The sequence below is a fragment of the Drosophila subpulchrella genome, chromosome 2L (assembly GCF_014743375.2).
Source record: "Drosophila subpulchrella strain 33 F10 #4 breed RU33 chromosome 2L, RU_Dsub_v1.1 Primary Assembly, whole genome shotgun sequence".
NCBI classification, from domain to species: Eukaryota; Metazoa; Arthropoda; class Insecta; order Diptera; family Drosophilidae; genus Drosophila; species Drosophila subpulchrella.
In genome coordinates this window covers 7,482,331-7,499,494 of record NC_050610.1, presented here as the reverse complement: position 1 = coordinate 7,499,494, position 17,164 = coordinate 7,482,331, and the positions used below count along the sequence as shown (strand labels likewise).

The 17,164-nt window shown below is 36.2% G+C and overlaps 1 protein-coding gene across 3 annotated transcripts in view; it reads left to right on the top strand.

The window, feature by feature from the left end:
• The window catches only part of LOC119548440 (homeotic protein female sterile), a 95,261-nt gene that overhangs the window by 18,389 nt on the left and 59,708 nt on the right, over positions 1-17,164 (top strand). For all 3 annotated transcript variants that reach the window (XM_037855699.1, XM_037855700.1, XM_037855698.1), the window contains exon 2: positions 11,865-12,053. In XM_037855699.1, coding sequence (XP_037711627.1) covers positions 12,025-12,053 — 29 coding nt within the window. In that variant the 5' untranslated portion in view covers positions 11,865-12,024. The remainder of the gene's footprint in view (positions 1-11,864; positions 12,054-17,164) is intronic.

Sequence of the window (17,164 nt, the reverse complement as noted above, 5' to 3'; positions counted from 1 at the left end):
CTCGCTCGACCCACAAATATTTGACGGACTGACATTTGGGACACCAAAAATCGAAACCAAAACGCTGGGCGCAGGAAGCGAAACAAATGTTTCGACTCATTTGGCGAACCATCCATGGATGTCTGCACTCTTTTCCCAGCCAACTCGCTATCGTACTACTATAACCGACCAACTATAATTATCTTAATTAAAAATCTAAAGTCAAAGTTGGCCCAGTAGTCTAAAGTCGGAGCAGCCCAACCGGCGATTAGCTCATCTGGTTTTCTGGCGAATTGAGCAATCTAAATGGCAGGGAAAAGCTCGAGACAATCTCGGCTTTTAGTGGAGGAGCCGGCTCGGTGGACCCCTCGGAAATCCCCTCTTACCACTCATTACTTGCACATTGCTCTGTTGAAATTTAAATATACGAAATAAATAATTTTCAGCTGGCTTTTTTTGGGCCGAAATAATGTTGATGTCATAGGTTCGTTGGCTGGGCGTAAAAAAATCGTTGGTAGGCATTCAGTCCGAAGCTGTGTGTGTTGTTTGTGTGTGCGGCTGGCTAATGCAAGCATCCGAAAGGCAAAAAAAAAAAAAAGAAAACAACATTTGAAAACGACTTAGGAATGCCCATTATATATGCCAAATATTTGCTTTGTCAAAGTATTTTTCTGGTTTGTTTTATGAGTATTAGTTGATTTCGAAGTGATTGAATGGGCCGGTAGGAAGGAGGGGAGTGGGAAGTCCCACAGCAGTGACTATAAGCAATAGTTTTGACTGATTAGGAGGTATGCGTCATGCATCTGAAAGCAGATACCATAACCTTACCCCATGTAACCCAAGATAACTGCGTAATAGCTTGAAGATTAGTAAACTGCTTAGAAAGCTTAAATCGATAAAATAAAAAGTTTTTTTATTTATTAGTTTTGGTGTAATATTTAATGGAAAAACTAGTTAAATACAATCACTATGAGGTACATTTATAACTAGATACTATATATATATATTGTAATCCTTTTACCATGCCCTTGCCTAATTGTTTTTAACATTTTGTACCCTTAACAATACCATACCATATTACCTGCTTTTTTGTACATTTTTATATCTTCATCGAAACAATAATCATAATTATTGTTATTTACAAAGAACCCATTTGTTAAAGTTCTTTTATTTTACATAAGAAACCAAACAAATCACCTTAGTAAGTAAGTTTTAATAGTAATTTTTGTTCACTTATCAGTCCGAATCTTTCTTCCCCCTGGTCTATTCCGAAAAATGTCAAGTTCCGGTTTTAACTGCATTGATATCGCTAAGTTAGAAAGCCCCCCAAAAATAAGTACACTTTACTTCACACCTATCCACTACCTGTTGCCTAACCCCCAAACCGAAATACATACACCAAAGGCTTTGAACCAAAACTCTATTATTACCAACACAAAAAGAAACCGAAACTGAAACCAAAACCAAAAAGATGCCATAAAACGTGAAAACAAGAGCGGCGATTGACCAGAGCGACCACCTTTTGCGGGATACTCGCACACTCGCAGATACTTTGAGAACTTGGGGATCTAGAATAATTATTATGTGCGGTTGGGTTGCTTGGCGAGCACTCGGGGGTCTCCAGAGAGAGAAAGAGCGAGCTCCAAGACTTTGCCTAACGCGTTATAACGCTCTGAAAGATTCTCAAAGCCCCGTATGTGTGTGTTTGTGAAATGTAGGGGAAACGCCAGTGAGCCTGTGTGCGTGAGTGTTTATAAAGTTGATTGCACTCGATTTTTAGATAAAGCTTTTCAAGGTCATCAACGAAAAAACAACGAAGAGTACCCAAAATAAGGCAGCACCATTGAAAAAACGCGGGAGATTCTTCCAGTAGAACGAAGAATCATGATCCTTTTGCTCTTTCGCACATCGCTAGAAGGCATTTAATTGAGAACTATGCACCAAATGTATATGGTTTGTCTCCTCGGGCGACACATCTCACCAAATAATACAGATAAATAAATCAAAACAAGATTTATGTCTGCCTTCCACCGCTGTGTGTATTCAAATCTGACAGTCCAAAAAAAAAAAGAAGAAAATAATACCGAGGAAGCCCCATCACACACACAATAATTCGAATCCCAAGACAATGAAAGCCGGGGTCGGTTCTCCAGATCTCCAGCCTCTTTACAAATTATTAGACGACTCGTTTGCTGTTTTCTCATCTTGTTTTTGCTTTTTTGGCATATGCGAAAATAAAAACACACTTTTTTGGAATGATTTTTTGATTGTACGATGGGTTTGCAGCTGTTGGAAGTGAGCCGGTTTGTATTTTCCTCTCCTTGGCATCGAATTATTTTCGGTTGTGTGCGAAGGAACCTGAAGAGCTGGATCGCCTTTTCGGCGATCAGTTATTATTATCCTGTAAGACGGCGCAAATTCCCTGAGATAATCATTTTTTTAATGTGTTTATATATCCAAAGTTTCTAATAATGGAATTGCTATTTGCTAATTCACAATTTATACTAGGAAAATTAATCATAAATCCCAGTCCAGTGTGAAATGTCAAGGATCCCACGGGACAGTGAATTCCCTTTTAAATTTGTCACAAAAATTTCAAATGCACACACAGAGTTAAAAGTTATATACGCATATATGCTGCAGACAAATCAGATTTTCGCATGACTTGACTTCAATTTCAATAGGAGAATGGAATGACGGCAGCTTATTGATTTTTACGAGTGTCCATGTTACGACGCCCCAAAGTATGCAATTAATGGTGCGTATTTTATTCTATTACATGCCATTTCATTTCGATTTAATCGGAATAAGGGACATTGTTCCCGTGTTATTCGGCCGCTTTGAAAGCTGAGACTGAGATATGTTATTAATTTCAGCGGTGTCCAAAAATATAACAATAAAATCAGGGGCCTGTAACACCTGTTTGATTGAGTGGTAGCTGAGGTCTCCTCCCAGCCAATTCAATTATTTTCTGTTCTAGCCCCCGATTTCAATTAAATTTTGGTCTGAAATTCCGCATGCCAAAGTGATATTCAATTAAAAATTTATAATGCGCAATAAGCCCTGAAAAAACACTATTCGAATGTTTAATACCGCGCAGATAAAATCAATACATGAGTTCTATGTTAAATATTCAGGTGAGGCTGGGTTACAAAACCCAAATTAATTGTAAACGATATACCCTTACAGCTCTTGGCAAATAGGGTATTTTCCCATTTAATTTACATATTAATTTGCATACAACTATACCTCCCCCACCAAAAATATAGAGCAGAACCAACAGAGAAGTATCTAGATATAAATATTTCTCTGCGTCATCATCATCCAGCTGAAGTAGGAAAAGAATTTGTTACTTTTTATTTTGATGACCATCCAAAGGCAACGTGTTTCAGTTTAAGTCGAGTGCTCCATAAAATAAATCCGCACTTATGCAGCTATGGCAAATGGATTCGAATCCGTCAGTTTGTGTGTGCATATATATCTTGGCTATGTACATAGTATGTACATATAAAGCATCCGCATTATGCAGAAAGAAACTGGCTGGAATCGAAAACAGTTTTGGGAATGGAATTCTCTGCGCCATTTCGGGCACAAAACTAATTTGCATCCAAGTGTAAACAATCTGAGGAAGAGCAGAGATATATAAACCAATATTCGATTGCCTGATTAGTATCATATTATGAAATCAAAATGAAATTGCTTTCTGCACAGCATTTTTATCAATGTTTAGTTGTGAAATCGATTGTATCTGTAATAGAGACATCTGCAGTCTATAAACAAATACCTACTTATCTGCTCTTTGTGGTAGGCCTGTGTGTTATTTATTTTGCTTTTATGTAAATATAATTCGATTGCTTGGGTTTTATTTTCTTTGTTTTTTTTCCTAGCTTGCTGACTTCATAAATTTATATTTTCTTTGGTGTCCAATCTTGACATTCAGCAGTTGGAGATGACTCTTATATCGAGGGCCTGCTGTTTTTGTGGGTTACAAATTTGTAAAGTGAGTTATTTATGTTTTCGAAAGTGGTTAAATGATGTCAGAGCTTAATAATTTATGGTGAATACGCTACCAATTGAAGTGGGAATAAATGCAAATAAACTTTTGTGATATCCTTAGCAAGGCTTAAGTAATGCTTAAATTTCAGAAACATTGAAATACATTTTAACTTCATCGGCTTTTACTGCTCGCATGTACCTTATGATTATCTATATTTCCTAGCAACTCCAAAACTTCTGGGGCATTTCCTGTAAAATGTTCGCTTGAATTACCTTCTGAATGTTTCCCAAACTAATTAAGTTTTATGACTACAAGTTAGCTGGCTTCAACAGCATTTCCTGATCCTTTACGGCATTGTTGTTTATGTTTATGACAATTTACAGACACACTTACATGCTTTAATGGCGAACTAATAAAAATTTCTTGCGATGTATATAAGTACTGGTGGAAAAGTCATAAAAATGTGGCAGACAAATGAAAAATTTCCACCATATTCAGGACAAGAAAAATGCGTGACACCTAGAGATAAGAAGTCGAAGGGAAAAATGGCCTATACAGAAAGAAAAAAAAACGTGTACATGTATAAGTATCAGCTTTTGGTTATCGTTCCATTTTCAATTTTAAACGACCGAGACTAATTTTCACACCAGCAGCTAATGTCAATCGTTGACATTTTGTCAGTGAAAGCAACTAGCCAATTCCACAAAAGAAAACATTTCAATTGGCAAGCCAGCGATATAGCGAAACAGGAAGCGAAATGGCCAAAAGGAAAATGAATAATGGAAAATTGGCTGACAGCAGCTCCTAGGTAAATCGCATCCTCTCACTCGCTCTCGTTTAATTTGATTAATTACATAAATTTGACATTAACACATTTCGGGGCGCAAATGAAGCAGAAGGCAGCGATATAAACAGCAGCCCTCGCCGAGAACAAAAATCCCTTGTCCAGATTCTCTGGTTGAAGTGATTAATGAATTGATGGAAAACAAAACGCACAGCAGTAGAATATCTTGTTTCTTGTTTTTATATTTTATCTCTTGGGCCGAACCACACTGACCACCAACGAACTAAAACGCTTCCGGGCATTTATTCTTGGGGAGTTTTTATGAGAGTTTCCTTCATGTCCTCGTTTTCCCGATTTTTTCTTAGGCGCTCTAATGGCAAAAGGAGTTGAGGAACTGGGATCTATTTGGTAAATTGATCTCTTAAAGTCACTTTAATGATGAGTAATAAAACGTATTTATTAATATTTAACTGGGCTTTAAATGATTATACTTTATATGCTATAAAAATAACGATAACTGATTTATCTAATTATAATTAGGCATAACTATATTTCAGTGATAAAAACTTTGGATTCAATATTATTAGCTAACTGAAGCCAACAAATTAATTACTTTATATTAGCGTAACTATTTTTTATTGAAAGTAACATTTAGATTTTTATTAGTTCTCTTAATTTTATAAATTTAAAATTATATAAGCGTATCTATCTATCTATCTTTTTAAGCTACAAATTAAAAAATTATATATTTCATTTTTTAATTTCTTGAGTTCCATTCTTCTATAAAGAGCATTCCTAACTTCTTATTCTTGGATACCCATCGTTCCCTTATTTTCCTTCCTGTCCGTTGGATGGTTAATGATTCCGAGAGCTATTCGGTTTGCATGCTAATAAGCAGTTTAGGCCCGAACGAAATATATGAAAATTAATGTTCTGGTTTTGCCTAATATACGGCCTAATGTCCCAAACCCTGTCGATGGGAATTTCGAGGCTCGAATCGTATTGATTTATGCCAGCATTGTTGCTGTTCACACTCTGCAAACTGTGGATGGGCTAACCTAAATTGATCAGTTCGCTGCTGGTGGGTAATTCCCACATTTGTGTTTGTCCAACTTGAACGAACATTTGGCCAAGTGCTGAGGATAATCTCGAGCTCTGCAGTTGTCGATCGTCAACAAAGCAGAAACCCAAGTTTTTGGCTTATCACTGGCATTTAAACAGCTGCGGAGCTCGAAGGGAAAACAGTTAAAAACGAATTTCAAATGGTTTATTCCGTGGTTCGCACATTCCAATTTCTAGGCACGTAAACCCGACCATACGGATTTTTGGCCACTTGTTGCTATCTATCAGTGGTAGAGACTCCGCGGGAGGGTTTAACAGTACTCTCCCTCCGATATGCAAAGCATGTGCCTTCGATTCCAGATAGTTTCGGTTCGGTTTTATGTGGTTGGAGCCCCTATGGTAGACCTCTCGGTACTTCACGGCCCATAGCATTTGATAGCGTCGCATTACATGTTAGTATCTAAGTATGTGGCTCCTCCTGCATTTTCTCTCCATGCGGAAGCACTTTCCGAAGTTGATAAACTTCAGAACGCCCAAAACTGTTTGAAGTTTGCTTTGGGGCCATTGTTATGCGCCCAGTGTTCGAATAGCTGACAATGGGATAATAAAAGGGTATCGTAAAGTTCTATAGCTAAGCTTTCTTGTTAATGAGGATTTTATGTTCTCTAGTGAGCACACAACTCTTCATGATTCCCAGCAAAAGTTAAGATCTGAAAACATATTATTTATTATATTTTGATCGGAATTGATCTTAACTTGATCTTGAGCATTTTTGCTGCCCTTACTGTATGCCCCATTGTTTCTTGATTTTATTTTTGTGAATTTCTCTATTTACTTAACATTATTAATGTGTCATTGTGGTTTTTGTTTAACTTTTTTTGCTGTACTTGTATTCCTTATTTGGGCCACACATTTTTGTACGTTTTCTTGCGTACGCGACAATAAAACAATTTTTACGCCGAATGTTTTTTTTACGGCTTGTGTGCACAGCCACGAGCGCACACAGGCGGGCAAAAAAATAAAACGAATAATGAGTTTATGTATTTTAAACTGACCTCATTATGAAGAAAAATTGTTTTTGCACACACAGAGCGTGGAAGGAACAAGTTGTTAACAAATGGAATTTTTGAAGAAGTTTCTTGCTGGCCCAAACCAGAAAGTCTGACACACGATACATGGAGTACAGTAATATTAATAGGTATTCAAGGCGATAAGCTAACAAAACAATCAAACCAATCGCTGTAAGTAAACTGGCTGATAAAGAGAAGAGAATGCAGCTTATCTCGACAACCGAGGCCCTTTATTTCGATAACTTCGATTCCCATTCGTTAAAAAAACATTCTTATATCGATGTTTTACTTCTTCAACCCTTTGTCAGTGCGTCGTTTTTTAATCTTAAGGCTCAATTAATCAAGTTGTTGTACATATCTTTTTTCTGCACAGTTCATAACTTATACACAATTTACGGTACAAGTCTTTTCCGCTTGTAGTTATATAAATAATTCTTATTTTCGGTTATTTATTTGTTCTTGCATCGGAAACGGTTGAAAAAAATGTCACGTAATATTTGTGAAATGAGTTGCAGATGAAAAGGGTATTTTTATGTTTATGGTTACTTGGATGGGGGAGTAATTATAATAAATTAAACTCATAATTGTAGGGGATTATTGAGTTATAATGACATATAAGGAATATAAAATATTAAAAAAGTGTTTTTATTAGAGATTTTATAACTTGTTTGAATACATTCCTTAGCTTCCATAATTCCCTTTAGAAAATTGCGCATTTGCGGCATTATCTTATACCTCTTGACTTTCGGCACTCTCTGTAATTTTAATTTAATTTAATTCTAAGCACGTCTGGGAAAAAAATATACCCAACAACTGTAATTACGTTTTTGCAAAATACGGAGAGAAGCAGAAAAATTGGCAAGAACGAAGAGGCGAGGAGAATTCTTTTGAAATCTCTTTTTTTTGTTGAGAAGTTGCCACGAGTCGGAGTCTTTCTTCCCCACCGCCCACAAAACACCCCCCGCCCCACGCGGCTACATCGTCATCTTCGCGGTTTTCTAAACGGTGATTTAGCCATTATGTTAACGGTAAAATGTGCAGAATCTCCTGGCCATGCGAAATGGAGTTTCTTTTCTTCTGCGATTGGGCCAAGAACAGGTTTTCAGGTAGGGGGCCTCTGGGCCTTTGGGCCTTTGTCGTCGTTTGCTTTGTGCAACTGATTCGCTTCTTTCGAGTGTGTCGGTGTTGCATAACCCGCGTATTAAGTTGCCTCGTTGTCATCGCCGTCGTCTTGGCCAAGTTATCTCCTCTCTGGGCTTCTGTTGTCGCATTGTTGGGCTGCCTTAGCCCGGTTCTAAGCGGGTTTTGTAAGCCAAAGTGGCTAATTTGCCTGTTCTTTTTTGTATCTCTCCACACTCAATCACTTATTTCCGTTGACAATTGCGGAAATACAAATAAATATAATGTTTACTCACAAAATTTACAAACTATAAATAAATGTACGGAGGAAAAAAAAAGTGGAAACCCAGGGAGGAAAAGGAAGATAAGTGGAAACGAGCCAAGAAAAGGAACCTTTACCATTATCACAAATGCATTTTTTCTTGTTTACATTCCTCTTTTTGTCCTTGTCTGCGCTGATAAAAATAAAGTCCAGTCCACAAACAGAAATCATTTCAATCCGTCGCGACGGCAATAAAGTAAACAAAATGAAATTGTTTTCCCTCGTCACATTTTCCTTCCTCTCGTCGCGTTGGCGACTTGTTGAAACTATTTCAAGCGCAGAAAGAAACTTAAGCCCCAGCTCATCAATAACATCGCATCCCGTGCTGCCAACAACTGTGGTGCTCAATTAACATGCTTTTGTGAAAATTTATTGAATCTCTTCTTTAATGAAGTGGCATGTCCGAAGGCTGTTACTTCCCAACTTCCCGGGCCAAGCGTACCCATCAATGGCGTTTTAGTGACTGAAAAGATCTAGGATATTTACGAGTCAAATATAGATCTTTTCTATCGGAGAAATGTACTTTTTATTAATGTACTAAAAAGCATATTTTTGGAGTAATACATTTTAAAACCAATATTAGAAATGTACTTTTTATTAAAATACTGAAAAACATATTCTGAAATTTTATAATTTATAATTATAATTTTATAAATAAAATCTTATAATTTAAAACCAATATTATAAATGTTCTTTTTATTAAAATACTGAAAAACATATTTTTGGAATTTTATATTTTAAAAGTAACCGAAGAAATGTGCTTTTTTTTAAAATACTAAGGAACATATTTTTGGAATCCTCTAATTTAAAACCAACATTAAAAATGTACTTTTTATTAAAATATTAAAAAACATATTATTGGAGGTTTATAATTTATCCTTTTTTTTTAAATACTCAAAAGCATATTTTTGGAATCTTATAATTTAAAACCAATATTAAAAATTGACTTTTTATTAAAATATTGAAAAGAATATATATTATAAGTCTTATAATTTAAAAGCAACACTAGAAATGTTCCTTTTATTGAAATACTCAAAAACATATTTTTGGAATTTTATAACTTAAACCGAACAACAATCTTAAATAAAGAAGTATAAAGTAATTAGGAACGTCATTAAAACTTTAAAGCAAAACCAAGTTATATTTAATATTACATCTTATATGTTTGAAATCTTAAAAATAAAAAACAAAATAATATTGAACTGGAGTTCCAGAATTTTGTCATTGCACGTACTAAGATCCAGTAATATATATTTTATATCTAAAATGCACTTTTTTCAAAATACCCAATATATGGAATATATTCTTGTTGTCTTTAAATTAAATAAATAATTTTATTCTCAACAACCAGATACATTTTTTTCAGTCCCATACTTCTTAACAATAACCAATTCAAGGATCCCGCTTCCTTGTTTTAATCAATCAAACGGCAAACAGACTGGAAGAAGTGATATCAGAAACGTTGTAGAGTGTGTTTGCGCTTGCAGTCGTCACTTGATGTATCTACTAGATACATGTGTATCTATGCATCTGCTAAGCTCGCACAAAGCAACAATTATAAACAATGACAAGAGCAGCAAAAGCAGCAAAAGCAAAAGCAGCAGCAACAACAATGAAATGCATTATTATTATCAGCAAAAATACACGACAAAAGAATGGGGGATAGAGAGCGGTATAGGGATTTGATGGAGATATATGTGCTCGTTCATAGGGAGAGAATAAGACGGGGAGATTATGCTTCTGGTGCTGGCTTTTGTGCCACGCGTACAGGAAATTATATAAACAAGTCTCTGGACTCCAGAGGGGTGGGGAGGGGTACGGGGCACGGGGCACGGGGGAAAAACAATGAGAAAAACGCAATGCAGTCGCCGTTGCTTCAGTTTTAGTACTGGTGTGTGTATGTACTTCGTATGGCAACAGAAAATGTTGTTGATGTTTAAAAAGCAAATACAATAAAGCATTCTCCTCATGCCACGAACACACTTGCATACATGCATACATTCATAAGTATTTCCCGGCCGAGAATGCTACGTACATACATGCGTATACGTGTGGAAAACTCTTTTGGGTGGTGGCTGACGAGTTGAGTATACGACACGTTGGCCAAGTGAAGAAAATGAACACAATAACAAATAAGCGAGTGGAGGGGCAAAAAATGAGGAATGAAACTTTAATTTGCGCAGAATCTGGAGATTATACAGCTCATGAGCTTACGCCAGATAATGCTGTTTGTTTAGAAGAAGCTTACGAATAGAGTTCGCCAGAGGTAAAACTGATTTAATCAAAGGATTCGCATCTAGAAAATATAGCTATAAGAAGGTAAAGTGTTTTGTAATATATGCATAAAACTTGGTAAAAGATAATTGCTAGGAATTAAAAAAAACCAAACGTACACTGAAAGAATTCTGCATTCTCATATGGGATGAAAATGTTCTTAAAAATAGAAAGACATTATTTAAGTTAAAAATATTTTAAGCGTGCTTGAATAAAATTGAATTGGCGGTATATACATCGTTTATCTCAACATCTAGACTGTTCGTCCAGTCAATAGTGTACACATATCCAAAGTATACTCAATTTAACTTTTCTCTGCTCATAATTTTGTTTTGATATTGAGAACATTGAACCCAAAATGTACTTAGACTGTTTTTAAGAACGAATGTTCTTAATTCAAGAACAAGGTATTTGAATATGTCTCTCTGTGAAAGCTTTTTAATTTTTTTGATCATGAAATATTATATCCCTTGATTGGACGTTGAAATTGGTTTGCAAAATCATAATAAATTTATGGTTTATAGCAAAAACATTTAACCAGTCAAAGATGGCATAAAATAGAATGATTACGAAATTATTTCAGATTTAATATGCAGTCAAATTAAAAGTAAAAGAAATATTTTTAAATTGATTTCCATGTAAAACCTTTTAATGGTTATACAAATTACAGGCAATGCAGTTGGCTGGCAGAAACCCTTGATGGTCTAAGCCCTCGCGGCTCTCACTTTGAATCATTTTTGAGATACATTTAGGCTTAACCCCTGCATGCCGAAAAAAGCCTGGGGGAAAAAGGGAGATAGGAGAACTTACACTTTGCCCTCGGCAACACAAAAGAGGCCCGAGTACCTCCCCCTTTTTTAGCCCCATTTTCCCTTCACCTTGCACAGACACACACTTGGCGCCTCCTTTAACTCATTTCGTCTTGGGTTTTGCTAGGGTTTTCTACTTTTTTTTTGGGGTTTTCATCATCTGGCGAATGGTGATGAGGATGATGATGATGGAGAAAGGGGGCTCGGCTTGGCCCTAAGTGTTTCTTGTAACTTGAGTCTTCAAGTGGCCAGCTGGCATTTGCTTTTGCCAGTTTTTCTTGTTTTCTCGGGGTCTCTTTTCTCTGTGTGTTTCCTTCAAGTGCGCCAACTTATGTCAAGCCTAGCGTTTTGTTAAAAATAATACTGTGAAAATGTCTGAACAAAAGATATGTACAAAAAAAAAGATGTTAATAAAATTTTCTTTTATTTCCCCTTCTCTCTTTTGCAGTGTTTCATTTACGTTTCGTACGCGATTTTTATGTGTAGACATCAAATAAACGCCAACAAAAAAGTATCTTCAAAAGCATAAGCAGCACCAGCAACAACAAGAGCTACAACAACGAAGGGCACATCTAACGCTGCGGCTAACAGATGAGCCCCAACAACAGATGTCAATTGCTGCAGCCGAAAATGCAGGGTAAGTTTGGATGGAAAGCAGGGGATTTCGGTTGGGAATCCCAATCCCAAAAGGTTCGGCTTGGAGCCTTATGGCTAATGAGATAAATTGGTGGAAGCAGTTGGGGCTGGCCAAATGAAAAAGATTCAAATAGCAAGCGTGACTAGCTTAAGTCAAAAATAATGAGAGATACTATTCCCATAGTTCCAAAATTAGGGCCTTAAGAAATCTTACGTTTTTATTTTAGAGATAAAATCATTTAAAATAATATTAATAATTGTTTAATCCATCGTTTTCTATTTCCAATTTGTACTTTCAGGATTGTTCTTATTTTTGTATTTTAGAAAAATATTTTTCATTTGACTTTAAAACTGCTTAGTCAAATTGTTATTTTGTCTTAACCTTTTAATAAATGCAACAATTAGTTAATATCTCAGAATAATTCTCCCAAACCGACATAATGCAATGAAAACCTCGAAAATAGAAATGGTAAAAGATCTTTTAGATTTTAAATATATATAAGTATATTTTTTTCTTCCAAGATAATAAAATGTCAATAAAAATGAAATCTTTTTTATTCTTATTGATACATTTCTTATCCTTTATTTTAATTATGTGAACGTTTTGAAACTTTCCAAAGTCAAATATTTAATAAAATCCCCTCAAATGGTTAATAATTTGCAGACAAGGCATCTGCCGGGCCAAGTTTTTGTACTTGAAATGGAAAAAACCTTCATTTATCACTGAGTTGATAGCTCCTTTCCACTTCCCCCTCGTCTGTCTGGGCTAGACATTTAATCTGAACTGTTATAACTGTGGTCCTAACGCTCATGTGCCAGTCATTAGAAGCTCATTGAATATTGCGACATCACGCCCGTTGTGTATTTTTTTTCGGCTGCGCCCCGACGAAATCATTAATTGCACGCTCTAGTCCGAGAATCTCTCAGATACAGATACAGAAACAAATATATCTTGAGGCGGCGTCCACGTAAAAATTCGCTTGCTCTCTCTGGAGACTGCATTCTATCGCTAACTGGCCCCCATTTCCCCTGGTATTCCCCGTATTTCCTATAATATTTGTCGCATATTTCGGCATTTGATTTATTGCCTCTCAATTTGCTGCTGCCTTCGTCTTGGGACTTTTTTCGGAAGTCTCCGCTATCGTTTCATGCCTGCTTTTTCTCATAATTTCTCGGGTTTTTTCGGTGGTATTTATTTTACTTTGGTATTTTGATTGAAATTGATTTTATTACTCTTTTTATTAGTTTAACTTGAATTGTGTGTGAGTGGGAATTATGTGGCGAATTTTATGTTTTTATTTTCGCCCTCGGCTCGAGTTTTACTGTCGAACGAACTTGTAAGGTTTTTTTTTTGTATATCCGAACCGGGCTCTATGGCAAGTGCCATTTGGGACTTAGAAAGCAGTTCGCGGTGCTATAAAAAGGGCGCCTGGCAACCATGGCTTAATAGCTGGCTTATCTAATGCCGTTGCTTGATCGAACTTTGATTAGAGCCGTTTTGGTTTGAAAATCTTTTGCTGGCCACTGCTTTTCCAGGAATTTTCCCCACTTTTCACCCGTTGTTAGCCAACTTTTCCCTCAATTAAACACAAATCAACAGGCACTCATGCAAATCATATTATATGCAAAGCATTAGAGACCACCAAATAATTAAAAGTTTTTTAAATCCAAGTACAGTTACCCTTTAGTTTTCGGTTACCAAAATTATAACACCAAACAGCTGGTAATAAACGATATTATTCAAAGCTTTTGTTTGCAATTAAAACGAGAAACGTGAATCGTTGTGGAACTTGATGTGGATACTTTGTTGCCACTAATTGTCATTGAAAAAAAGTGAAAGTGAGCAATAAGAGTGTTGGCACGTTGCTGTGTAGTCCAGTGTAGACGCACCATTTGAGAGAGCAAAAACGTTTAATACGAAAAATGGGAAATCCATCAATACCCCTCCGTTGTGATGAGTAATTCCCGAACATTTTTCCAAGCCAGCCTAGGTTGAAATTAACTTTTTTGCCTAATGTTAGTTTTTCTTTGCCATGCTTCGCAGGCCTATGAAATATATTAATTTTTTATTCGACTGCCAGTGCAGCAGCCATGAAATGTGAAACAACTTTATTTCATTGTCAGTGGGTCTCTCACTTCATGGCTCTCTGGAAAACCGGCTCAAAAACGGCTGAAAATATATAAAAAAAAAAAAGAGAAAAACAAAAATGATTACGCTTGCAAGCCGAAACTAGAAAATGAAAGTGAAAGTAGGCCAAACTCATCAGCATGCTCGATTCCCCGACTTTGACTCCGACTTGAGCTCATCGGGTCTCTGTGTCTGTAGGCCTATCTAATATCTCCATGTACATGGCGCTGAAAACAATGCAATCACTCCACTCCACAGGCACATCCACATCCACATCCACGTCCATATCCACATCACTCCAATCCACTCCGGTAACGGTGGCTTCGATGGTCTCTTGGGGATTTGACTTTGCTTCACTTTCGTTTTCATCAAGCCGGCCTTTGAAGAAAAGTGAAAATAATTCAGTGAAAATCGTTTCTTTCTGCGCCGCAGCGGGAAAGCTAGTTTGGGTCTTAAGAGCTGGCTGGTTATGAAATCGGTATGGTGTGGGTATTCATTTTGAGGGGAATTAATGTTAAGCGGACATACAGATCGAAATAGAGAATCTTCAAAATGTATTATAAATGATTTAGTTTACAAAAAATCAGGATAGAATAAGATTTATTTATTTTAATGAAAATGAATGTTAACGAAATTAATAAATAAAAAAAAGTAAGAAAAAAGTCTGTTAGCTTATTTATAGACACAACATTATAATAAATACTGTATGATTTTATTATAATTGCTCTTGAATCGTTCAGTAATTCCCCGTTTTATGCTGGATATACAAAGGATATGTTGTATGTGGACTATAAAGTTTGTTATTCTACTTTATCACATTGGTAATAATCATTAAAAAAAATAAAGACATTAAATGACAAGACTAGTTTAAATTGGATTGCAAAGGATTGATTGGCGTTGAAAACAAAAACGTTGTGTAAAGAATCAAAACAAAGAAGATCTTCTTTACTTTAAACCAACTACAAAACAGAACCTAAAGAGCACTTTAATAAAGTTCTCTCTCACCAAAATTACTGTCTCTTGACCATCAGTAATTGGCTAATTGACCCCCGTAGTTCTCCCACGAACGCCCATTAAGCCTGTTCTCTATTCCCGCTTAATCCAGCCCCCAAAAAGATCACAACTTTTTTCACAGACCAGTGAGCCCACAAAGTGAATTTGTTACTTTATCCAGTGGCCACAAAATAGGACTAACTATGTACGACAGGAAAATAAATTGAAGAGGGCTTGGGCCAAACAAAAGGCAAAGGGGGCGTGGGAACTGGACAAACCATCTATAATTTACTTTTTAAGCGCCTGAAAACATACATTTTCCATTTGGCAACAGCAATTTTCATGGCAACACCAACAACAACAACAGCAACGATAACGATACCGATAGCCGCCCACACACACTGCCAAGGGGAACGGCAATCGACACTTGGCTACGCCCGACAACAAAAATTGAATTCGATTCCCCCATCATCACATTTAAGCGCTCTCTCGGCGAGAAGAAATTATAAGCCGCTTACATAACAATCAATGTGACTAAGACTACGGGCCCGTTTTACCATATCTGCTGTGCCTCATGGACAGAGGCGCCCTTTGAAAGGGTATAAGATCGTCTAATGCCCCCTTAAAAATATATGCAAATCTTCAATGAAATATTATCCTAGGCTTGTATCAAAGGTTTAAATTGCTTTACTTTTTTTTGTCGCAGTTAAATTTTTTATTTATATAATATTATTAATAAAAATTAAAGTTCATATTTATTTATATGTGCTTATATCATTATTAAACTTATAATTCTCCAAATCTTTAAATAAAACAATTTTGATAATAGAAAAAATTGATAATTTTTGAAAAAAAAAATTTAATTAGAACCTTAAAACTTTAGGACGTCACACCAACTAATTAAAAAATATTTCGTACTTCCACAACTTTTTTAGCCTTGTGTTCTTTTTGTAGAGTTACAATCAAAATATGTTAGGATATTATAAGCAAGGATGTTAGGATATATCGATAGGATATGTGGATTCATTCTGCAGCGACCTTAAAATGAATTTTACCCCCCTTGAGAGCCCCTATATATAACACTACGCCCCTGTTTCGTAGGCCTCCTCCAGTTAAGTGTGAGAATGTTGCGATGGTTTTTTGCTCGCCCTAATTGCGCTGGGCGTGGCAGGCAAATCAAATTTGTAAACAGATTTCGTTGCCACGGGTTGGGGGTACATGGAGGTATATAAAGACTCTTGGTTGTGTTGTTAAATTTTCCTTAGGTGGATGCAATCAGGCAACTGGCTTGAGGAAAATTCCAAACAAAAAACGCAGAAATGCCAGGAAAATGGGAGAGAGCTCGTCTCGTTGACGCCCCATAGGAAACTTTTTTTTATGACTTAAGCTTTGTTGTTGGCCCGATACTTTGTCATTCGCTAGCTGGAATTCTTTGGCCCCATCGCCCCCCCATTTCCCCAAAAACATCCACAAACTGTCCGCTCCATGAAAAGCATTTTGCGCAAAGAGAAAAAATTATCACATTTTATTTTCATCCTTATCAGACGCATTTTCCCTCTGGCTCACTCTTTTTGTGTGTCGCCTAACCGAAATTTATATGCAGACAGCGCAATATTGCAGTTTGCGTTCCTTTCCCTTCATCGGGTATTTCCCCTGCTAGTTAGAAAAATAATTTTCGCTTCTGTTATTACGTACATAGTTCTGTTCTTTGTGCTTGCCTTTCTTCTTGGCAAATTGCTTTCAATTTTCTATAGTTTTTCTTGGTTGCGTATGGTCAAAGTGGAGGAAAAAGATATTTATGTGAATGTAAAGAGTTACACTTCAAAAAATTAAACAAAAAAAAATATTAGAAATAGTTGGCAGTGTTTAAAGGAGGATCTTTTAGTAAATGAATCATTTTGATGTACAATATTGTAAAGTTTATGGATCCCATTATTTTATTTTATTTTCTTTCACTGTGCCTACTTGCTGCATAGTGAAGAATACTCAGT